Source organism: Molothrus ater, chromosome 9 (genome assembly GCF_012460135.2).
Source record: "Molothrus ater isolate BHLD 08-10-18 breed brown headed cowbird chromosome 9, BPBGC_Mater_1.1, whole genome shotgun sequence".
Lineage (NCBI taxonomy): Eukaryota > Metazoa > Chordata > Aves > Passeriformes > Icteridae > Molothrus > Molothrus ater.
In genome coordinates, this window is record NC_050486.2 from 365,155 (window position 1) to 390,446 (window position 25,292).

A 25,292-nucleotide genomic window follows, 5' to 3' on the forward strand; every position below is an offset into this window, starting at 1 on the left:
GTGCTCGGCCCCATCTGAACAGCAGCTGCTCTCCCCAAAAGTGACTCAGGCTCGGCTTTGTGCCTCAGGTGCTGTTGCCCAGGGCAAGCCCCATCCAGCCACGAGAGACATGGATGCCAGGAAGCACACTCAGCAGAGCACCAGGAGCCTGGCACTGCATGGAACTTGCCCCAGGAGGTGCCAGAAGGGATGCCATGGACTCAAAGACCAGCCCCTGCCTGTCGATTAGCCATAGAGCAGGAATTAGTGTGTGGGCTTTCTGAGGCAGGTGATACACTACAACCTGCCCAAGAAGGGGTATTTGCAAATAGAAGGACATTCACAGCTCTTCCACAATGTGGAAGGGAGGATGCTGGCATGTTGGTGGGGTAGGAGACTTCAGTCAAGGAGCTCAGGGTGCCACTCACCTGCTGTGAATCTGCTGCTCACGAGGAGGTGGTATGACAAACCTTCCAACCCAAACCATTGCTTGATTCTGTGAAATTCAGGCAGATGTATAAACTCATTGCTGACCAGCAATGAACCTAAAAACATCTGATTTTATTTAATAATTGAATTGCTTTCTTTAATTAAAAATGGCAAGGCAATTAAATAATTTAATTTTTTAAATCTCATTTAATTTCAATTAGCTCTGATTAATGGCTATTCCTTCAAATAAAAATATCAATATGATAGAAAACACTAGTTTTGAATTTTTCATTTCAGGAACATTACTGTCTCTTAACTTTAAAACCCCCGCAGCTCTAATACAATTATCATGTGCCAGTCAAGTTTTAATGCCTTATTACATCCTAACACTGACAAATGCAAGAGACTCTGAGCTTGTGTTTGGAGCTGATTTGTTTCTGCAAAGCCCCTTGTTTGAAGCTCCTGTGGGCTGCAGCCAGCCACTCACAGGGAGCCTGGGCTGTGTGACCTGGTGCTGGCAAGGGCCCTGGGGTGACAGCAGGCCACCAGAGTTCACTGACAGCCACAGCACTCCCACGTGCTTTGACTCTGCAGATCTTCTGGAGCATTTGTTTTTCAAGAGTTTATTCCTCTACTAAGGCAGGATTAAGAACTACATGTTTGAATTAGGAAATAAGATTCTGGAAGCCAAAATTGTATTTCTTTTCTTGGCCATAAAAATTAAAATTTAAAAAGCAGCCATATGACAGGTTCAAAACCCAATTCAACATGGAATTTCTGGCAGCAAAACATGGCTTCTGTGTAAGGTGTTTGGTACACAGGGAGGGAAATTTAGAGAGCTTGTAATTCACAGCAACACAGCACTAGACATCCAAGGAAGTCATTATTGTAGATGGTTTCCTGGTAGCATAAAGAAGCAGGAGGGAACCAGGCTGTTTCAGAGCAAAGTTGAAAACACTAATTGACTTTTACTCACTGGAAAGAAGATGTAGCATGACAAATGGCTTTGTGGTTTGAATCATTAAAGACTGAGGAGAGAGCTGCTGGCTAATGGGGCTGTACTGGGCAGAAATGGCTGTGCTGGGGTTGCTGTGAGCAATCTGCAAGGTGTGCTCATAAAGCATTGGAGGAGTCCGCAGGACCCTGGCTGGCACGGCGTGCCAGGGGGAAGAGGGGCTGGAAAGGATCAGAAAGGGACTGGCCAGCACCTGATGCTTGCCATGGCCTCTGGGCAGAGCACAGCTCCTCATGGGAAGGCAGAGATGGCTGTGCCCTTCTGGGAACAGGCTCAGGGTGCAGGGCAGTGTATCAACCCCTAAGGGCACTGAGAGGCCTTAGCTGCCCCGACCAGCCCCAGCCACACCCTATGCTCATGGACCAGGAGCTCCGTTTAAACTCAGGTCTTAAGCTCTGCTGTAGGCTGGTCTGTCTCCAGCCCTATCTCCTGCTAGACCTCTCTAAATGGCCCCTACTCTGATCCATCCCAGGGCTGTGGATGGACACTGGTGGCTTCCTGTTCCTGTGTAACCTGCTTTGCTCAGGTGCTGTAGGATGGTGCCCTCAGTGAGGACACAGCCAATGCTGGGGTCACCCTCAGCTCCTGCCTGGTCTCCCTTTGGGCAGCATCTCCCCTGCTGCTGCCTCCTTACAGAGCACATTTGCAGCACATCCTCCTAAGAAGGTCACTGGAAGTCTGCTGAGCTGCACAAGAGTCACCAGACAAGCCCTGGGAGGAAAGGACTGCTATGTCTTTGGCCTGTCACCTGGAGGAGAGGTGCCTTCTCCCTACAGCAAACACATTTCTTTGCTGAAATAATAAGGTATAAGTCCAGTGCTCCCTATTTCACATATCATATACACATCAGGGTTTATTCTGGCTCTTGGAAGAAGTGAGCTCAGAAATAATCCAAGGGTCAGTTTTCTAACATTAGGCTGGAATTGTCTTTATTTACTTCTACAGACTTGGCCAAAGCTCAAGGCACTGTAATGCTATGCATTCTTCAGTAAACACAATTAACTGGAAACTCAGAAACATTGATATCATCTTTTCCCTTGTGACTGGTCACTGTGAACTGCTGTTTCTAGCCAGAAATTCAACTTCCTTTTCCCCCAGGGTTGCAGAGTAGGTGGAAATCCATTTAGCTTTAAAAAAAAAAAAGAACCATTTTGATGATGCAGCTTAGCTTGGTTTATGGCAGTGGGAAGAATGGGAAGGTCAGGATTGTACAGACCCAGTGGGTCCCTGCTGTTCAGCAAGAGCTGGACGTTTGTCCCTGAGGCAGCCAGGTGGGATCATTAGGATCAGGACATGCCATGTCCCCAACATTCAGCCACAAATCTCCACCAACATGGAGACCAAAGCTGAACTTTAAACTCCTGTTTTACCATCTCCCCATAAACCCTCTCTGAAAGAATGCAGAAGGGCCCTCTAGAGCTTCACCAAGCTCCAAGGCAGAGGCAGATAAATTATATTTTTAGTGGGAGTTCTTCGATGTGGTGTTAAAAGCCCTTCTCCAGATGATCCAGTCTAGTACTTCATGACCTTACGGCTGGAAAAATCTTGTCTGCTGCCTAATCTAATCCTTATTTGGTGTAATTGAGGGCAAACATTTCTTGTCCTTACCCAGCATGGACACACTAACAGTTTATCATCTTCCTCTCCATAACTGCAGCCTTTTATGGCTGTGATGTTTAGGTACTTCATGTATCATTACCCTGTGTCCCTTTGGTCTGCCTACTTCTAGATTGAACAAACTCTCATTCTTCCATCTTACCTTTTAGGTCTGCACTCTGGACTCTTTCCAGTCAGTCTGCAGCCTTCTTGAAGAGCAATATCCATCTTCCAGCCTCTTACTGAATGTCTGAAGGAGGCAGAGCCCTGTGATTATTCCACATGTAGGTGTGTAAGAGGTTTGTAACAGAAATACTAAGGTTGAAGTGAAGCCTGAATTGTAGTGTGTGTAAAGAATGAGAGAAAAACAAGAGGGTGAGGATTAAAAGAATGACCTGTACTGATAAGGTAGAGCACTGCTCCCAGAACTGGGTTTCTAGGATGCCATTCCTGGTTGTAATACTGAAGAATGTGTTTATGTCATGACCAAAAGACCTTGCAGTCTGGTCAGATCACGGCACAGACAAGGAAGGCATCACAAGACCCCACGTCCTACCAAGAGAATGGCAATTCACACACCACTGCCTTTCCTGATGGGCCACCAGGAAAGCAAACATGTCCAGACTAGGAGAAGCAGATAAGTCTCAAATCTGAAGAGTTTAGCCTGTGCTGTTGGTGGCAGGAAGGGCAGTGTGTACAGTTTAAGGCTCCATTTCTGCACACTGTCCTGTGCTCTTGGCAGTGTGGTCCCAGCCTGGTAGCCTTTTACCTCCTGGGAAAAAATTTGTCTGCTTAGCTGTGTAGTTGATTGAACGTTTCTGTCTCATCCATTCATCCTGCACTGACCTCCAGCAGCCTGTCTGTGTGCATGGCACACTCTGCTCTCCCTCCCCTTGTTCCCTGTGCAGGATTACTCATGTTCTAAATCTCCATGCTTTTCCTCATTTCCAGTCTGTAGTTAAACTGCTGCTAAGCTCTGTACATGCTAGGTTCACCACTGCTCTTCCATGGCTGCATATTTGGGGATTCTGGACGGATTGGAAAGGGGAGAGTGTCTCCAGACAAGCCCTGGATGGTCAGATGTACTTGCTGATAAACAAAGTATTTGCTTCACTGAATTGCAAACCCTGGATAGTTAGGCCCGTTAGTTCATGAGTGGAGGCTGGTTGAGATAGTCATGTTTCTACACCAGTACTGAAACAGGTTAACTGAAAAAGCATTAGCAGAACACAGAATAGCTGGATAAAAATCTGATGGAGTTTTGGCTTGGAATAATTTTCCTGTCCTTATATAATAATACCTGATTTTGTGTTCCAGGTCTGTTACTGTTTTGTTGTGATACTGTGAAAAACAGAGTTCAAGATAAAGAATTTTTGTAAAGTTTATTAAGAGATAAAATAAGAGACAAAAGTCCAGTGCTGGGGTGCTCCTGGCGAGCAGCCAAAGAACATGCTCTGTCCTGACAGTGTTATCTTTATATGGTCACATCCATTACATGATTACATCCTGAGGTACATGCATATTCATGTGTTTCATACATTATTCAAACATTCTTGTAAACTTTCTGATGTTTTGGGAACTTCGTTTGGGTTCTTCACACTCCAGCTTATCTGCATAACATCCTGTGTGTCAGGTCAATATATTTTATTTCTTCTTGTGTCTCCATCCTGCTGTTTCACATCCTCTGATAAGATTTTTGTATGTCCTCCTTAAATTTAACATGGTATTCTTTAATTGTCCTCTGGTGCTCTGGTTTGTGTCACAGTTATCTTATTACTTGAAGGATTCAGTCAATGGAAAGGGGAACAACATTTTACACCATTTGTTTGGTTACATAGAGGTATTTTAACACCTAGTGTTCAGCTAAGGCCTATAATATGGTATATTCACCCTACTACTATTTCTGTAAACTATTCAGGACATACTTAAACTTATAGATTTTGTTATACTAACAAATAGCTAAATAAAGGTGTACATGATATTATATCTGAATACTTATGATCAATGCAAAAAATAATATCTATAAATGTGAAAGCCAATATCATATTGCAGTCCTCTTTTTTATTAACAATACTAAGCAGACATTTGACTGAATTATATACCACAAGATTGTTGGTCAAGGGCTGAGGGCAGAATATCCTGCCCACTTATGAACAACTCTAGGCAATATGAGAGGGAAATTGCAGTGGGGGAAGAAAAATCCTGCTTTTAGAGCTGTCCCCATTCCCCTTCCCGTATGTACTGTATATTACCTTGTGTGACTCAGACAGAACAAAGACAAGCAGGATTTTAGAGATAATTTCTTCAAAATTTGAGCCTACTTGGGTCTCTGCTGCTAACACAGTCCAGCCTGCCTTCTGTACTGCCCTGGTGGGGTTTGGACCAAGTATGCATATACTGGAGAATTTTAAAAGCACAGTGGGGTTCAGCCTCTATTATCCATGAGCTATAAGTAAAGGCAATCCACAGCTGGATGACTGGAAAATGGAAAAATAAAGCAGCAAACCCACTCTTGTCAGCACTAGATTTCATGGAGCACAGTAATTCTGAGAAGCTCAGAAGAAGCTCAGAAGATCACAGTGATGCACCTTGGACATGACAGTACACAACATGGGTGCCCTCTGTTGAGACATCCTGTTCCCTCCTAGTATGAGCATCATGGTGGGACGTGCTTTTTGAGGACTATCCCTGGGGAGGTGGCACCAGGCTGAAGATGCTACAGTGGGATATGCTGGCTCCAGGGCAGTGGATTCTTGAATGGGAGCCTCCATGAGAAATGCCTTGAGCTCTCAGGGGTTAGGGCATTTCTTGAGCAGGTTGTCCCCTTGGCCACAGCCCTGTGACTTTAACGTTGTGTGGTGGGGATGCAGCTGGCAAGACAGTTGGCCTCTGTGCCTCCTGCTGCCTTCCTGCACATCTCATGGAGCAGAGTCTGCTTTGAGAGGTGCTCGTTAACCCTCAAAGAGAAAAGTCCTGTTTGAGCACAGTTTTTGCTCGGTACAGAAAGTATCCCAGTGCTCACTGGGAAGCTGCAGCAGAACAACTCTGCAGACCATTGAAACATGCTCAGGGTAGTGCCTTCAGACTACTGTAGCACAAGGATCTGAGCACAAGCGGTTAGCAGGGAAACCAGGCAGCTTCTGGGCTTGTTTTGATTTCTCCTCCATTCTTCTGTCTAACACACTTAGTACACATCAGGGAGCAGGGCAAGGAGACGCTCTGTTCTCACATCTTGTGAAGTCAATCAGTTGCATAATATGAAACACAGGCAGCAGGAACGTGATCAAGTGCAGAGAAGGGACACATCAAGCACTTTATTGTGGCTGTGGGAGGGATGAGCCAGGCCTCTCTCTACCCAATTTATCTTTTCCAAACTGCCTTTTGAGCCTGTTGTGCATCAGCTGCCTGTCACTCTAAATACTGCTCGGATTTCAAGGTAGCTTTCCTGGAGCCCTTGTCTACTAGAACAGGAGGGGTAAACACCCTCTAAAGCCCCCGGAGCGATTCAGAGAGTTTAGATGAGCCACTTCCTCTGCATTATACTCGCAGCTGGGCAGGGATTGCTCAGGGGCAGTGCAGGGCTTGCAGAGTGTGGGGAGAGCCAGCATGTGTGTAAGACAGGTGAGGGACAGCACCAGGACAGGGGTCACCGTATTCAAAGGCTCCTACGAAAGGAGAGGAATGACCTTTTTTCTTAAGATAAGGCTTAAACTCAGGGATTCTGCAGCTTTTGAGAGGTCTCTAGGCAGCTAATCCAGTGAGGTGCAAGTAGATTTTTTTCTGTGTATTTGTCCTCCTTCAGTCAGGAATACCTTTTGCACCACCTGAAGGAGTGTGAGCACCAGGGATTGGGGTATCATGGCAGCCTGAGCTCTTGGTTGTTTCCACTCTTGAGCCTTCTGCTTGTCTCTCATCAACAAGTTCTAAAGATTTCACAGATCTGCAGTGCTTATTCAGAGATTGTGCTGCAGATGCACAAGCCCACATCAGAAGGGACAGACCCCCTGCACGTGGCAGAAACTGCACCACGCGGAGGGTGAGCGTGACAAAAGACAGGGAGAGTTGCCTTGTTGATGCTGACGTAGAAAATTGCAGATGCCATTCTGATCTGTGCCAGTGAAAGGTTTGATGTGATGGCTTACCAGATACTCTGCACGCCTGCTGGCAGCTCAGCCCCATATATTTTGGTTGAAGGAAACAGGGAACAGGGTTAAAAGATGGAGAGCAACAAGGTATGTTGAAGGAAGAGGGGGCAAAAAGAAATCACTCCAATATGAAGCCTTCCAGGCATCTGCCACTGTCACAAGCAATTTGCCTCTTTGTCTAACAAACAGCAACAGCATTTGCTGTTCAAAGCATGTCTGAAAGCTGTGGGAATATGTAATGACCGTGAGGGGATTCTGGATTTTCTTGCTCCATTTTGAAATTCATCTCTCATCCTTGTTATATTAGCACTATTTTTAGCTGCTCCCACTCCAAATAGAAGTGATTCTCCATGATGCATCTCAAGCACAAGATGACAGTAAGGATGGTTGGGTGTTGCTGAGCTGAAGAATCATTCTGGAGCCCATATGTGGTACAGTTCTCTTAAAGATCCTACTACACGGTTCTAAAGTACTGGGGTGCTGCTTTCAGCTCACTGTGACCTCTCTTCCAGGTCAGCAAGGCCACTCCGCACATGCAGATGCTCCCTCCAGGGACAGATGAATGTCCCTGGAGATCCTTGGCTGCTGGACAGTGTTCCTAAGGATTGTTTTGTCCAGATGCATGTGGCATGTGTTCTCCTCCTTCCCATGGCTCATCTCAGGGCCTCTCCTCACAGAGCTTCCTGCTCCTTCTGTACATCACTGGGTATTCTTTCCCTTTCCAGCTCTCATGACCCCAGCCTTTCCCATTCCCAGGCAGAGTGTCTCCATTCCATTTCTCAGCCTGGCCTTCCCTTCACAGGCACCACAAGATGCTGGTGCTCATGGGACAGGGATAAATACAGCTGGTGTCTGGTGGCAGCACAAGGGCAGGACACGGCCCATGGAGCAGAGGTGAATGCGCAGGGCAGCATGGCAGTGGTGTGCAGCTGTCCCAGTGATACGGGCAGAGGACAAGCAATGTCCTGTCCAACAGGCAGGATTTCCTGGCTGATGGGGTGTTGGGCATGTTTTGATGGTCATCTAGTGCTCTGTGTAACAACCCAAGGTCTGTGTCTGGCAATCCTTTCCAGGTGGGACAAGTCCATTCGGGAAGTTAAACTGAGTGGCAATCTCATGTTAGATTTCGGTGGGTGAGGTTTAGCTGGACTGACTGGGACTGCAGCATAATTTCACAAAATGGGGAAACGCAATTTGCCACAAACTGCAGTTTCTTATGATGAACAAATAAGATAAACACTCTGTACTTATGGACTATAAAACTCTTTGTGCATGATTTATATCATGATAATAATGAGCACTGCTGCTCCTTTCAGTGTGATGCACGTCTTTAGAGCTGACTTGTCATTCCAGTGATCAGAGAGTGTCCTGGAGCTGAACATACTTGATCTGAGGAAGTCCAGGTCCGTAATGTACCTTTGTGGCTCCATTTATAAGGTTACCCAACAGAGTATCTCCTTTGATTTTTTTGCATTATGTCCTTAGAACCACAAGTCCCCTGTGGATGACCATTTAGGATTGCTGCAGTAAGTATTGGTCAGATTCCTGGGTGATCCAAGTGATCCTGTGTTAGATGAGCCAGTTATGGATACACTGGAGGCTTGATTCAAAACATGTGTAGAAGCCAATATTTTTCCTCAAAACTTATTTCTAGCTGAAACACAAACAAAGCATGAATTTGCCTTGGGATAGCAGCTTACTGGTGGCTCATCTGCTGAGCCAGTAATTGCAGTCTTTAGCATCCAGCCTGCACCTGGAATACCAGAACGACTGGTTTCAGAAGAGACACTAAAATCTCCGGCACTTGCATCCTGCTGAGAAGTTCAGAAAGATAAAATGTAACAAAATGAAACAGTGATTTCCTCTTTTTTTTGAAAAAGCAGAAATTTCTGAGTGATAAAGCATCGAGCGTGGTCCCTCTGAGCTTCAGCTGCTGGGCACAGCCATGTGCCATAGATTTTGCTCACAGCTCTTTCTCTATCTTGTTTTTAAATCTTTCTCTGTGGCACAGTGAAACTCAGATCTGCCCAGATTTTCAGTACTCATGCAACATAAATTTTAAATAGCAAGATGTCCTGACAAAACAGGGCTCAGCAAGCAGCCTCTGTGTGTCTGTTATAGAGGGTATGTAGTCCTGTGCAACCACTCTCTGCAGCAATTCACAGCCCGCTGTAGTATTCCACATTTTTGCTACACTGGATGTTTGCCACTTGCAATTTAATTTGTCCGAGTCACCTCCAAGACAGAGGTCAAGAAACTTCAGGCAAGAATCAACTGCTGTCAGCGTTTCCTCTTCTCCCTGTTTGTGAGGTTTAAACCAGTTGCACATCAGGCCTGACTGATCCATTGGATACCTGGCACCTTTTAGAATTGTCCCCCAGGCTGGGGCATGAAGATCTTTTATTTCTTCTCAAGTCATTGTATGTAGCACGCTGGCATCACGCAGTGCCTCTGAAAAGGTGCTGTCTCTCTGCTGCAGCTGCTTGTCCTTGCTTTTGTGTTTCTTTAGCCTGAAATCATGATTCTTGCCACCCCATTCACAGGCTTGTAAGAAGTCACCTTTTAAATAACAGGCATAACCTTGAGACAGGCACTGATAGATGCTTGCTGCTTCCAAGCTACCTTTTGTGAGCTGCCTTAAAGAATGCAGCAACTAAACTGTGATCGGAGCAGCAAGCAATGTGCTTGTGACACAGGGCCATGACCTCACTGACAAAACGTCCCCTGGACTTTTCACAAGCCAATAAAGCTCTAGGTTTTGTTCTCTGGCATGGGCCTTGTAGTATGGCACCTCTAATCTTGCTGAGCTGCCACTGCAAATGTAAGAGGGAAGGGAGCAAGAAAGGTCCATTTGAGGTTAAGACAGTAGATCCTGCTACATCTGCAGTGATGAAAGATTTTGTTTTGTAGCTTGTAACTTCTTATCCTGCAGTGCTTGTCTAGGCAGAACATAGTTCACTCACATTGAAGGGTTGGGCTTTCTAAAGCTGGAGAACAGGAGCTGCTGCACAGCTGGGTTGCTAGGGTGCAGAAGGATCAAGAAGTGGTTTTGTTGCACACTGTACATAAAGACATCTTAATTTCTGATGCATCAACTCTCTTCCTGCCTCCCTTAATGCCTCCTCCTACTCTATACCTTAGGGTGAAGCAATCAGCCCACAAGTGAGAGGTGTGTGCCAACCACTGACTGTGAGCAAACAGTGATTGATGGACCCCACAGGGTCACTCTGAGGAGTCCCAACACCACTCATCACAGCTTCTGGCTCAAGGGTGTTATAGATGGATAATGAGATGATTGGTTCTTGCAATTAAAGGATAACTATTGTGTGAATATTTGTCGCAGATATCTTTCATGAAAAATCCTTTCTTAGGATTTTTCCTTGTGACAAGCTGCAGTTCAGCAACCAAAGTAAACAATGGTTATCTGCTGCTGTGGAATGCAACAGGTGATTGGTCTCCTGTGGGTGTTTGGATTTCTTGACCACTCATGGCAGAGCTGGCTCTTGCTCTGTCTGAGACACAGATCTTTGTTATTCATTCTTTTCTATTCTTAGCTTAGCTAGCTGCTGAAGAAACTTTTCCTTTCTATTGCTTTTTAGTATAGTCTTAATGTAACATATATCATAAAATAATAAATCAAGCCTTCTGATCATGGAGTCAACATTCTCGTCTCTTCTTCATCCTGAAAACCCTTGTGACCACAGTCACAAATATTAAGAAAAGCTTTAGTGAGGTATAGTTATGCTATTGTAGTTTAGATGTCCTCTGTTCTCCCCATAGTTCCCTTTCCCCCCTGTATTGCTGCCATCAGCCAGCCTGGGCTGTCTCAGACAGGTACAAAGAAGGTTGCACATGTGCCCCTTGCATGGGGCAGCTGGGAATGGAAAAGCTTGGGGGTGCTCAGGGGGTGAGGCATGGCAACACCTGAGCTCCAATCCAGTTACAAGAAAGCAGTCTCCACTGATAAATGGCAAAGAACTGACTGACAGACTTTGGGAAGGGCTAGGGCTGGCTGATGCAACCCCCAGGGGTATAAAAGACTGAGCATCCATCTTGAAGATTAACCAGCCATGTGGTGTGCATACAGGCAGTTCCCAGCGCTGTGAATTTTTTCCTTATATAGTACTTTTGTTATATTTTTGTCAAGGTTGTTTAATAAACCTTTTTAAATTTTCAAAGTGAACAGTTGTTTCTCACAAGGGGATTTCCCAGTAAGCCTCAAGTAGTGCAAAAAGCTCATGAAGAGCAGGAAGGAACACAGAACTGTGTATTTAAATAAACAGCAGCTCACTGTCCATTGTAAAGACAGCAAGTGTCTCCCCGCCTGGGGCTACACAGCCCTGGGAATGATCCACACAGTCTCACATCAGCTAAGTGCAACTGGCTTGCACTAGGATTCTTGGGGGAATACACCAAAGAGCTCTGGACAAAGACTGGTTCTTTTCCATTCATTTAAAAATAAAACAATACTGGAATTGGAAAGCCATGCTTTCTGATTTCTCCACAGCATTTTCCTGGAGAAGCTGGAAGCCTGGGGCTTGGACTGGTGCACTTTTCACTGGGTTAAGGACTGGATGGCCAGGCCCAAAGAGTAGTGGTGGACTGGAGTTACATCCAGCTGGTGGTCAGTCAGCAGTGCAGTTCCCCAGGGCTCACTATGGGGCCCAGTCCTGTTTAATATCTTTATCCGTGATGTGGAAGAGGTGATAGAGTGCACCCTTAGCAAGTTCACAGACACCAAGTTGAGTGGCAGTGTTGCTCTGCTGGAGGGCAGGAAGTGTCTGCAGAGGGATCTGGACAGGCTGGATCCATGAGCCAAGGCCAGCTGTATGAGGCTCAAGAAGGCCTCAAGATGCTGGGTCCTGCCTTTGGGTCACAGCAATCCCATGAAATGCTTCAGGCTGGGGCAGAATGTCTGAGAAGCTGCCGAGCAGAAAAAGAGGTGCTGGTCAAGAGTGGGTGAACGTGAGCCGGCTGTGCCCAGGTGGGCAAGAAGGCCAAGGGCATGCGGCCCGGATCAAGAATAGTGTGGCAGCAGGACCAGCAAAGGGATTGTTCCCCCTGTACTGGGCACTGGTGAGGCCACACCTCAAGTACTGTTTCCAGTTCTGGGCCCTTCACTACAAGAAAGACACTGAGGTGCTAGAGTAGGTCCCGAGAAGGACAGTGAAGGTGCTGAAGGCTCTGGTGAGCACAAGTCCTGTGAGGAGAAGCTGAGGGATCTGTGGGTGTTTAGCCTGGAGAAGAGGAGGCTCAGGGGTGACCTTATCACTTGCTACAACTGCCTGAAAGGAGATTGGAGCCAGGTGGGGTTTGCACTCTTCTCCCAGGCAGCTAGTGACAGGATGAGAGGAAGTGGCCTCAAGCTCCACCAGGTGAGGTTCAGTCTGGACATCAGGGAGAATTTCTTCACTGAAAGGGTGGTTAAGGATCAAAACGACTTGCCCGGGGAAGTGGAGAAATCACCATCACCATACGTGGCACTCAGTGCTATGGTTTAGTTGGAATGGAGGTGCTTGGTGAAAGGTTGGACTTGCTGATCTTGGAGGTCTTTTCCAACCTTAACGATTCTTCACGATTAGTCCTCACAATTAAAGTGGTTCCCTAGGAAAGGGTGAGCTGTCCAGTCACATAGCTCTTAACTGTTGATGAGTTCAGGAGCACTATTAGTATGGACAATGGGGGACACACTGGAAAAGGCAGTGATGTCATTGATATCAGCTGACATGATCTAATGGAAAAATAGACCTTTTCTAATGAGCTTAATAGTGTTTTCATGAGGAAGTTATGGTGGTGAAATAGATTCATAAGTGAATATGACGTGCTATCAATATTTGGCTTAAAGTGTCATAAAATCCATACTAAATGCATTACAAGTGGCTAAATGAGACATTTCAAAGTGTTTTTTGTATGAGAAAGCATCAGTGAACAGCCATATGTTGACTGGTTTGTGGTGCAGTGATTGTCTTAGTGATTAGCAGGAAATGTTTAAAATGGATAAGGAGACAGAGATTCGGGAAATTGGAAGGCAAGTTACTCAAATAGATTTTCCTGTGGTCTGATGGCCATGAAAAAAAGAACAATAGCCACACCAAAAAACCAAACCAAACCAAAAAAAACCCCAACCAACCAATCAACCAAAAACAACAACAACAACAACAACAACAACAACAACAACAACAACAACAACAACAAACCAAAAAAAAAAAACAAAAAAACCACCAAAAAACCATCATACAAAAAACCAACACTTATTTCATTAGCAAATCCAATCCAGGAGAGGGAAAAAAACCATCCATTTGGGCTGAACAAAATTCTTCTTTTCACACAAGTTGAAATATTTTTTTCTGGATACTAACAGGACAAGTAGGCAGCCCAAAACCTTGGGGTTGAAGTGAAGAAAAATATGACTCCCACCAATCCCTCAGAATGATTAGGAAATTCCAAGCCCTTAGAAATGACAAAAGGCCCCTGATGCTGTTGTAGGTGCACATATAAGTAGGAAACAACTGAGAGCATGGGGAAATTGTCTGGATTCCATATTTGGTTGTATGAACTGTGCAAAGCTGGAGCTAAGGGAGACTACAAACCAATGTGCTAATGTCTACAGAGCATTGTTTCAGAGAAGAGCAGGCTCATCAAGAAACAACCACAGCAAACTAAAGCTTCTTTCCCTTGAAGAGTTCCATTTTTGCCTCGTGCATGCAAAGCAGAAAGGAGACTGGGTCAGCTTGGAGGTACATCCATGCACTCAAGAAATTTTCCATGTGAGCAGCAAATGACCCATATTGCAGAAGGGTGACTCATGCCTCCTGCCAGGACTGAGCTGGAGGGAGATGGCCACTCCTCAGGCTGCCTCCAGGGGCTGGCCACGAGAGCCAGGGCCATGCTCATGCGTGGAGTCATACGGTGCATTGCAGAGCCATGGGAAAGGACAATTCCCTGAGACTCTGCTGTGGGATGCTATTTCTGGGAATCCCAGCACTGGCTGGGGGACCCTAGGGGGATGAGTGTGGCCTCTCTGTGTGTCTCTTAGGGAGGTCAGGCCACAGTCAGTGCCCTGGGACAGGAAATGTGGCTGCATGCAGTGTCAGGCTCAGACACGGGCTGAGTTCATCCATCCAAGCTCAGACCCCAATGGTCCTTCCAGGGTTCTCTGCTCCCAGCTCATTAGCTGTAATTCACTCAAGCCACATGCCTGCTGGGTAAGATGCAGCTCTCCAGTGCTGGAAGGAAATCTTACCTGCTAACAGGTGTACAGGTCCCCTCCCCACAGCAGGGCTCAGCACTGTGGCCACTTGCCTGGGCAGAAATGTCACCAGAGTGGCTACATGTGGAGGGCTTCTGCAGCCTGGGGGCTTGGGGACCAGTGCAAACTCCATTGATGCTTTTCAGCTGTGTAGGAGATGCTCCAGTTCTTCACCAATACTGTCTGCCAGACACGTATTGGATATGGTTGGCCATGGGAAAGATTTGAAGTGCTTTGCCCAGTGTCCACTGTGCACACCTGGGCATTTGCTCGCCCCTTCCCAAGGTGCCTGGCTGGCTCTGTGAGCGATGGCACAGGAGCAGGAGTGGCTCACAGGCCCTGCAAGGCAGGCTGGTGAAGGAAGGCAGCTGTGGCAGGAGAGGCCCCAGCCCAGCAGCCCATCCCCACAGCCACACATCACGCCCTCCCGGGTCCCAGTGACACAAAACAGCAGCATCTTCCTGGTGCCCTCCCATCCCACAGCAGCTGCTCTAGGATGAGAAGGGATGGGACTGGGGCAGGAGGGCAACAGCCTGGGGCAGCTCAGCTGTGGGCAATGACCACGGGAGCAGCTCTTCGTGCTCCCTGCCTCCTCCCACAGGCTGCCTCTGGCTGTGGGAGCCGAGGGACACATCCCACACGCGCTCGTGTGCGGGGTGAGCACACATGTGTGACGTTCTTCCCTGGCAGCAGTGGGAGGGAAAGCTCCATTCAGAACCTCATTTCCAGCTGCTCGAGATGCAGCAGGGATGAAGCAGGGGGCGGGGGCGAGGGATGCCACAGTGGGTACCACAGACGTTTGCAATTGTGCTAGCTCCTGAGAGCCCCTGGGTGCCTCCAAAGCCCTGCACAACCTAGGGATGGCCCAGCCCACCCCCAGCCCTGCACCCAAGCTGATCCTCACTGCTGAGCTCTCCATGAGCAGGTGAGGCAAGCCAGGGATGACATGCCAGGCATAAAACATGGTGTGAGTTGCTGCTTCACGAGCTGGCAGGGAGGAGGGGAAGACTTTGGTGCTGAGCACAGCACAGTCTGTACCCTGGAGGAAGAGGCCTGCCTGTGATGGTGGGAGATGGAAGGCGATACTTTAGATTGGAGACCAGCTGAGGTAGCTGAGAGGATATTAAACTGCAAAAACTGGGAAACACAGCTTAGAGGAGAAACAGTGCACAAGCCCAAACTCCTCTCATAGGGTCCAGGCTGAGCCAGTCAGTGTTAATGAACTGAAAAAAGTGAAATTTCAATTGCAGCATTTCTAGGAGTCTCCATGCCCAGTCCAGGGAGAATGGTCCTTATTTTAAAGCCATTTAGGCTGGCTGTTGTGATGGCAGTGCCAGAAATTCCTGATTACAGCCTGCTCACACAGAAGTTGGGGAATGCAGAAGGTGACCTGATGTCAACAACACCAGCATCTGAGTGTCATTAGAGCCATGCAGCAAAAGTGCTTGCAATCCACAGAGAAGTATGACGTTCCTAAATCTGTTATACAACATTTTGCAGACAAAGTGCAGAATTTCTGTGTTCTGCACAGAAGTTCCTTTCCCTAGGAAGCGGCCTTTGTGACCTGCCTGAGCCAGAGCTCTAACAGAGAGAGGGGCAAGGTTAGAGTTTGCAAAAACCTTGATTGTGTCAGCCAGATGAGCTCTTGAATTGTTTGAATGTCAGTAACATTGCACAAGTTTGATAGTCAAATTAAATTAAATATATATTTATAAATAATTAGTTAAGATTTTTCTGTTGGCGATATTCTGCCCTTCAACTTCTCCCCAGACAGAAGACATCACAGAGCTTAGGCGCCAACTCTGCCAGTGCTCAGTTGCTTCCTACAGGTCCACCCAAGGACTGTCAACTCACCAACACTAAAAGGACGAGGGCATTCACTCAGGTAAAGTTTTACACTGCCCTGAGCTGGAGCTGATTTTTAGTCCAAACAGTGCAGGACTCGCAGGCTCATTGCCTCAGGTTTGGCAGCAGGACAGTCCTGTTCCTACAAAAGCATTTTACAGTTAATTAGAGCATTGCCTTTCAGAACAATTAATGATCTGAGAGGATGCAGTATGCGAAGGCAGGTAAACTCTTTGGGGATTTGGACTCGACGCTGCTGGCTGTAGACTCTAGAGACACAGAAGGGAAAGGCTCATCTTGCAACTTCTGCAGATCGTGAGCAAAGCACTGAAAGGTTTCTGGGAGAGGGGATGCAGCAGTGGATAGTGTGGGCAGGCAGCCTGCTGCTAATCAGAAGCTCCTTTATTTCACAGTGGGAGCAGGACTTAAAATGCAGCAGCCCATATGCACGTCCTTCTGCTCAAAGCCCTCCCTGCTTTGATAAGGATGGTACAGGCTGTGCTGAGCTGCAACTCGATAAATATCAGCCAATTCTCTCTCTCCCTAGAGGGGCAGGGACAGAGATGCCTTCTGCACCATCCAAGGGCTGAGGACAAGTAGCTGAAGTCACCCTGTTCTTGGAACTACAGCAGAGCCAGGGCAGTGCAGGCAACCCCACAGGTGTTTCATCGGTTCATTCTTGAGCATGAAGTACCCTCAGAACTTCTTCAAAGACTTTCTGGGCAGCCACAGTTAAGCCTTTTATTTTAATTAACCATCTTTCCTTGGTGAGTCCCAGAGTCCCCGGGTCTGACTTTTGATTTTGCGAATGCAAATGGAGAAGGTGCTGCAGTGATACCCATATCTAAGGCAGATGCGCTGCCAACCTAAATTCTTTTTTTCCACGCATGTATGTGAGCTGTCCTCAAATTTGTGTGCTGAGACATGCACATTTTATATTCCAATAGTGCCTTTCACCCCCCCCCCCAGGCTTTTGTTGCAGCCTCACTAAAAATATACATTCACATGACTCTGGAATAAAACAGGAAAGTCTCATCTGCCTGGGTAGTTCCCTGGTGAATTTACATTCTTCTTTCCTTAAGAGCTCTATTTTCTGCATTCATTTGGATTATGGTAACCTTTTCTGTTTAAAATTCTTGTCTCTTTCTTGATCCAGGTTACTTTAAATAGAAGAGGAAAGGAAATTAACAGAGGAACCAGCAAAGCTCATCTCATGTCTCAGAATTGATTCTCTGACCTTTTTTAATATTTGTGTCCCCCCACGAAAATCTGCTTTTCATCTGCACCATCCCAACCTCCTGCAATAGAGGAAGTCCCCCGAAGCTTTTTGAGCCCTTTTCAAAGATTCCACCTCTGCAGCCAGACATCGAGCTTCGTTTCTGGTAAGGTTTTCAATCTCTCTCACCCCTTTGTCTGGGTTTTATACGTCACCCTCTTCCTCTTGGGTGGGCAAAAAGGGGACGGGTGCTGCTGCTGTGCTGACTCCTGACTGGGTCACCCAGCGCTGCTGGGCTGTCGGGCTGGGCTATAAAACTGAGCCAAGGCAGCGCAGCTGCCGCGCACACCGGACTGAACCCGCAGTCGGCGCAGGACCGTGCGCAGCCTCTGCCGCCTCCTGCCTTGTTGTTTTTCCTGGAATACTGATCCGACCTCGGGAGCAAGATGTGCAAGGGACTCGCTGCACTGCCAGCCACTTGCTTAAAAAGGTACTGTTTATTTCTGAGCATCTGGTAATGGTCTTGTTAGCCCGGAGACATGCTGATGCATTGCGCTTTGTGTCCGAGGCAGGAGGACGGATTTGGCTCTGATTATTTTGCAAGATTAGATACAAATGACTGCTTAGAGGCTTTTGTGGTTTTTTTCAGCTAGAAGCAGATTTGCAGAAAGGTTTTGTACGGAGCTGGGAGAACTCTAAAGCCTTCCTTCCCATCTTCCCCGTCATCAAAAACAGCAGCTTTAAGCATTGCTGATATTTTGATATTCCTGTCAGCTGCTTCTGCTGCAGTCTTTGCACCCCTTTTCTCCTTTGGCTCTTCTCTGCTAAATTTTCTTGATTCTTTTGAGGGGGAAGCAAGGCAGACAGGATAACAATTAAGGATTATCCCCTGAAATGCATTTCAAATGCAGATATGCAGCATGGCAGCACCAGAGACCCGTGTGCCAGCAGGCAGGGATGCGGGCACGGTGGATGTGGATGTGGCACCATCTGCTGTGGGATCAGCCTGAGTTCCCTGGGCGATGGTGAGGGGCCAGGTTAGGCTGTTCCCCAATGCACAGCCCTGTGGGGCTGGAGCGGGGCTCATCACACCCCTGCCGTGTGGTGCCAGTCAGGATGGGCTGAACTGTAGCCCTGCAGGACCTGGCTGCACCCCGGTGTGTGGGATCAGCAGAGCAGAGCCTGCACAGCCCCAAATGTGCCCTCGGCAGCATGGCCTGCCCCATAGCCCAGCACGAGGGGGCTCTAGGCTGGCATGAGCCCTCCTGGAGGAGTGTTACTCCCTTTCAGGTGCTCTGGAGCTTGGAGATCTCCAGGAGGGAGGCACAATGCTCCCTTCTTATCCAGCCCATCCAAACTCGCGCGGGTCTCTGCTGGTGCAGTGCTGCCTTTCTGCCCACCCGTGCCTGCAGCAGCACTCCTGAGGCTGCTTCCCAGCAGATGGGCAGTGGCTTGGGAAAATGCAAGCAAAGACTCAGCTGGCTCTCATATGGGGATGGGAGCTAAAGATGATAGCTTTATCCTATCATCTGAGGATAAAGCTTCCTGCTCATGGTTGGATTTAAAAACAGGTGCTGAAAATGCGAGGAAAATTGTTGACACTTCCAATTTGCAGGAACATTTGATGAGGATAAAAAAATATTGAAAAATGCAAGGAGAAATAGTTCACATCTTTTAAACACCTCTGTCTAGGATTCCCAGCAAAATCCCTCTCTTCCAGAAACCTGTGGGACTGGCTGCAAGCAGCAGTGTCTTGTTTCCTCCTGCTGCCACCCTCCTGCAAACCTGAGCAGTCTCCTTCTCCTGGGCAAGGAGTATGACAGCACTAGGCAGCCCAAGGCTGGCAGCCCAGAGTCCCCATGGGTGCCTGGGCAGAGCCTGGGTGTTGGTGTTGGCCACAGGCACCCTGCTCTAAAGCAGCTGTGAGCTCCCTTTGCTCTCCCCGAGTGCTGGAGCTGTTAAGGGAGCATTTCTGAGACAAGCAGTGAGATCAGGTATGGCCAGGACCCCTGACAGGGCACTGGAGCAGAGAGCAGTGCTGGGGGGCTGAGCAGCTACTGGAGCTCAGCCCTGTGGCACAGAGTCTTGCTCTTTTCCAGGCTCACATCTAAGGAGAAGGAGAAGAATTTCCTGCTTTACACTATGGCTGCACCTTGGGGCAGGCCAGGGCTTGTGCCCCTGCGCAAGCAGGCATGGTTTACCCACCCCCTATTCTTAAACTGGAAGGAAACCCAGAGAGGTGCCAAGGCCAGTATCAGCTGCATACCTAGAAGCTGCTGTGAAGAAAGGATTGTCCTGAGCTGGAAGGTGGAACAGAATTAAGGATGAATCTTCAGAGGAGCTTACTGTGGAGCGAGGGAGCAGCTTGCAGCCACTGTGGGCTGGTTGTGGTGGAGCTCTTGGCTCATCCCCTGACTTCACCCCACAGTCTGGCTCCAAGCCATTGATTTCCTCCCTTCCCTCTGTGTCATGAGCTTGGTGGGGTGGTCTGGCACGGCCCTGCTGTTCCTCTGCCGGCTGATGAGGTGGGGAAATGGCAGGGGCTGCAGGAAGGGATTAGTAAGGGTGTAAGAACCACACATTGGCAGCTGGGCAAATCAGCTCAAGGAGAGGTGACACACACAGCATGGTGATGCTTTTCTATCACAATATTTTTACTGTAAACAGTAGGAAAACAGCAGCTTCTCCCCCTTTGCCACCTGCTTCGAGTCTGATGACCTTCTCAGCAAGATGCTGTTGAACATGAAAAATGACTTCTTTGGCATTGTGTTTGTCTGGAATGAAAAATGTGCATTATGCAATGAGGGGAAAATCAGCACTGGAGTCCCTGTCAGTGACCTGCATTTGTGTCACTGAGTAATGCTGGAGGAGGCTGCAGAGGGAGTGCAAAGCATTGTCTTCATCTCCTCCTCGATTTTTTTTCTTTCAGTGCCAAAGACATGAAGCACCGTCTGGGCTTCTTGCTGCAGAAGTCAGATTCCTGTGACTACAGCTCTTCCCAGGGCAAGAAGGAGAAGTTATCTTCAAGCCAGAGGTAAGAGCAGGTGCTGTCACCTAGTTAATCCCAGACTGGCTGCAGCATGTTGTTTATTCCTTCACCAAGCCGGACTCCATTAGTGCTTCTGGTGCTGCTTCCCAGTTCTTCCTGAACACCTGTGCTTGGATCTAGTGCAGCAATAGCCCTCAGGTGTTGATAGTCCTGTCAGCTGACCATCAACACCTGAGGACTTCAATTTCCATGAAGAATGCTGAACTAGAGGTCCCTTCTGGCACCACTTCCGTGATTCAATATGAATGAGCACAGGGGAGGGTGTGTACAGTGTCCTGCACAGGGGAATGCCTCCATTCCAGACCCAGTGCAACTGGACACATTGCAGAATCAGCATCCCATGCCTCTTTGGGCTGGATTTGTGCAGTGGTCCACACAGCTGCACAGAGGTGTAGGTACACAATCCATCCAGCAGCCTGTCAGGGTGTCACTGCTCTCCCCAGTCTGCAAGGACACAGTGTTCTCTCCAAAGAGGGCTCCAAAAGCCAAGGTTTGCTACTGGAACTGATGAGCCCTAGGGTGTTCTAGTATGATAGAGGGAATGAATGTAGGATGTGTTTCCTGTGTGTTTCCAGTTCCCACATTCCTCTTTTCCACATAGCTAACTGTTCCCCTGACAGGTTAAAGGAACCAGTCCTTTGGAGTTCACTGATATGACTTCTAAGAGTGATTCCAGACCTGTGCTCCAGCAAGAGATGCAGCCAGGCACAAAATAAATATGAAGTCCACACCAATTTTTTTCCAGGAAAATTCATTTCTACCCCATGGCTGGTGATGAGGATTGCAAACCAAAATTTCTGTAGGTTAGATCTGGGATCCCTGGGGGTATCTGTAAAACAAGCTGATATTTCATTCTCAGTCTCCAGTGTATGCTCTTACAACAATCAGGGAAAAAGATTTTTCTAGTGGTGTTGAGAAACAAACCAAGTTTGTCCTTTCTGTACTCTCTTTAACTCAGCTCTGTGTTTCTCCCTTTATCTCTTCTTAGGCTTAGCCAAGAGGAAGTAAGAAAATGGGCAGAGTCTTTGGAAAATTTGATCCATCATGACAGTAAGTGAAGAGGGCTCTTATGCTGCCTGCAGAGCATGTGTGCTCTGAACAGTCCTGGGAGGGGACACAGGACATTATCTGATTGTCTCTTAGGGGCACACAGGAGCTCCTTTGGCCACGGAGACCTCTGGGAGGGGTGGGGAAGGGGTCTCTTGCCCAGATCCAAGGCAAGGGTCAATCCCAATGCACCATGAGTGTGGTTTTGGCCTACTGCTGAGCTGTCTGTTTTGTGAAAGCAACTGGTTTAGCCCTTGTGCAAGAGGAGGGCAAGACTGGGACACACAGTTAGTGGGGGGTTAAACAAGAACCAAAAGGTGGAGATATTATTTGCAGCTGAACCCATGGGAGACTTTGCCTTCCCATCAGCTGTGGGCTACACTCACGTCCTTGAGGTTTCCTTCACATTGTTCCCATGGTCTGAGACTCTGTGGAGCATGCTGGCTGTTTCCTCAAGGCCTCCTGGGATCACACAAGTTGCTTGTGTTCCCCTGGCAGGGACACTGAAGGTCACAGTGGGGGAACAGGCAGCTGGGCCCCCACGTGTGACATCCCCATGGGACCTGTCTGCATTCCAGCCTCCCCACTGCCAGCCCCAGGGCAGCTCCTCATTCAGCTCTGGGAAGGAGAATGCACAATCACTGTTTGCTGGGATTCAGGGGTGCAAATGTTCAGGGACCAACACTCTTGCCTGACCTGGTTTTCCTCTGAACAATCCGTAGGAGGACTGGCTGCTTTCCGTGCTTTTCTCAAATCTGAGTACAGCGAGGAAAACATTGAGTTCTGGGTCAGTTGTGAGGAGTACAAGAAAACCAAGTCACCAGCCAAGCTCAGCCCCAAGGCCAGGAAGATCTATGACGAGTTTATCTCAGTGCAGGCCACAAAAGAGGTACGTGCACTGAACATTCCTTGGGCAGAGGCACCACCCTAAATTCTGAACTAGCAGCACAGCCAAGCAGAAGTCAATAATTTTACAAGAGATGAAGGCTTCTGCTTCTCTGCTAGTTAGCAAGGACATGGTGGGTCTTTTACTGATTTTTATATTAAATTTGGCTAGAGAGAAAGCATGTTTAGTTACAACCACATGGCCATTCCATGTGCACACTGAAATGGGAGAAGCCCAAGAAGCCCATCATTCCCAATGTTTCAGCTGCTCCCATGCAGTTTGAGTTTCCTGGCTAGCTGCATCCCAGAGGGATGTATGTGTCAGTCTCACCTGACAGCTCTTGTGGTAGCAGAGATGCATTGGTATCCAGCTGCACAGATTCTGCTGAGGCTACAGGGTGTCAAACAGCCATTTCAGACAACTGCTCAGCAAGCACACATGGTAGAGAGACACTTGGATTTTCCCTTTCCTATGCCCCATCTGGGACAGGTTCTACTTACACTGTCCCTTTGGCCCTTTGACAGGTGAACTTGGATTCATGCACACGGGAGAAGACGAGCCACAACATGCTGGAGCCTACACTGTCCTGCTTTGATGAGGCTCAGAGAAAAATATTCACCCTCATGGAGAAGGATTCTTACCGTCGCTTCCTCAAGTCCCCTTACTACCTGGACTTGGTCAGCCCACCTGGTGCTGGCTGTGGGCCCGAAAACTGCAAAAGAAACCACATTCACAGCTTAGACTGCAACTCCAACATCATCTCTCAGTGCGCCTGAACCTGCAGCAAGGCAGGGGTGGGCTGGGCTCTTGCAGAATATGTGGCAGCAAAAGCACTCATTGGCATGAAGCAACAGAGCTGTCTCCAGTAGCTGTCTAATGTTCCAGTTGTATCCCATGTCATGCAGCAGCCAGCATTTGTAACCCAATCCAGGCTCAGTGTGTGTAGCAAACCCTCCTCTGATGGGTCGGTGTAGGAGTGCTGGGGTCTGTGTCTGGCAGGAGCTGGGGCAGTCGCTGCGTGTGCTGAGCCCTGTGAGCCCAGCAGGGTGCTGGGGAGCCCCAGTGAGCCCTGGCTCTGCCCACGGAGGGACCAGACTGGCGAGGTCACCGTGTGACACACAGCGAGGTGCAGGGCAAAGGGGAAGCCGAAGGAAGTGCTGGGGACTGTCATCTCCCCTTTCTAATCTGCAAAGGTTTAGGTGAAAAGGGCTGGCTCTGGTTCTTAGCTGTTCATAACTCCCAAATGTCCAGGCTGTCAGGAGTGTTTGCTCAGAGCTCAGGCTGTGCTGCATTGCAGTATCAGGCACAGGAAGAGCTCCTACTCTTTCTTGAAGGGAGACCAAAGCTTTTTGGACAGCCTCCCTCAATCATCACAGCCACAGTTGCAGGGAAGCTCAGCCTCCCTTGGCCATCACGGGAAGCTCTTCCCTCTGGCTGCTGCTCCCTCTGTAGCATCCTTTTTATGCTGGCCAAGGATCTTCCCTAGGGCTGTGCAGAGCTGTCACTTTGGGGGAGGCTCATTATTTCCTATATTATTAATTGCAACCTTCATGCTCCCAGGTTAAATAGTCCAGCAGAGCAGAACAGAAACATGTTCATTCTCTCCCAGACAGGTTTATATTCCTGACTCTGGGAGTGCCATTTCAGGTTTGCCTGTCCTGGCTTGTAAGAAGCATTTTGCGAGGGAATAGGACCACCATATCTGAGGAAGAAAGGCCCTGCTTGGGAGTACTTGAAAATGTTGGAGTTTTTTAAGGTGTTATTTATGTATTTCAGTAGTAGCATGACTCACTTTTCCTGAAGATGGTAGGAGGAATGTGTCTATCTCATTACTGCTGCGGGGCTTTGCCAGAAGGCAGCTGACTTTTTAGTTGCTGTGGTGAGATACGGCCTTTGCTGTGGGCTTTGGCACTCTCCTGCAGTGGGAAGCACAGGAGGCAGCTGCAGGATTGCTGCCGTGAGCTGCAGCACAGGTGTCTCACTGTCCCCCAGCCTTGGTCTCTCCTTCATTAGGTATTGCTGCTCTGGCCACTGTGTACCCTGCACTCTGCATCCAGTCCAGACAGCAGCTCTCACACCGGGGTTTTGGCATGGCAGGAGGAGGTTGTGGCTCTCCAGGCCCATAGAGAAACTTCTTTTTTTAACACGTGCTTTATTTTATGTTTATTCAATGTACCAACACCTATCACCCTGCATGCTCAGCTAAGAGATGGAGAGGCTTGCTAAAGCACTGAACATAGCCAAGCATGTGGCTATGTTTTTTTTTTCCCCCTGGTACTGGGAACTCTTGGTAACTATTGCAAAAACTGTATCAATATTTAAATAATGATGAATGCAGTCTAAATAAAATGTTTGTGTTAGTCCCTTCTAAAATGCTATTATGTGAACAAAAGAAAATGCATGGAGATCCAATTAATTGGACAAGGTCACTCTTAAAAGTTTTGTTACAAGTGGCTTCACTCAGAGATTGTTTTAAGTCACAGAAAGATGAAACAGCAGATGAAGCAACAATAGTTATATCCTTCAGACACCTTCAGCACCATGAGCCTGGGGATAAGGGGTTTTTATGGGTCTATGCCTTGCCTGGCCATCAGCTCAGCATGGGGATTAGCCATCCTCACCAAGGCTCTGGGGTGAGTGTGAGCCTCCCCCCCGACAGCTTTGGAGTGGGGAAGATCAAGGAGGCCTTCTCTGATGCAGATGTGTTGCAACCCTGAATGGACAGAATACATCTTATCCCAAAGCTGAGCCTGTCCCTGGGCCATATCCTGTGGGTGCAGAGAGCAGGCCTGGCTCTTGCTCAGCCCCAGCTCCAGCTGCTGCTACTGGAGCCTGA

The 25,292-nt window shown here is 48.0% G+C and overlaps 1 protein-coding gene across 4 annotated transcripts; it reads left to right on the plus strand.

Moving 5' to 3' along the window:
- The first annotated feature begins 16,795 nt into the window (after window positions 1–16,795).
- RGS4 (regulator of G protein signaling 4) lies at window positions 16,796–24,829 on the plus strand. Of its 4 annotated transcripts, none has more exons than XM_036388277.2 (6): window positions 16,796–16,918; window positions 17,415–17,640; window positions 20,404–20,508; window positions 21,512–21,573; window positions 22,293–22,459; window positions 22,981–24,829. In XM_036388277.2, the coding sequence occupies exons 3-6, from the start codon at window positions 20,414–20,416 to the stop codon at window positions 23,230–23,232; spliced, it is 576 nt and encodes a 191-aa protein (XP_036244170.1). In that variant the 5' UTR covers window positions 16,796–16,918; window positions 17,415–17,640; window positions 20,404–20,413; the 3' UTR covers window positions 23,233–24,829. The 4 variants fall into 4 exon arrangements, with proteins under 4 accessions (XP_036244170.1, XP_036244168.1, XP_036244173.1 ...); XM_036388275.2 differs by lacking the exon at window positions 16,796–16,918 and adding an exon at window positions 16,928–17,025; XM_036388274.2 differs by lacking the exons at window positions 16,796–16,918; window positions 17,415–17,640 and adding an exon at window positions 17,788–17,964.
- The last annotated feature ends 463 nt before the right edge of the window (window positions 24,830–25,292 follow it).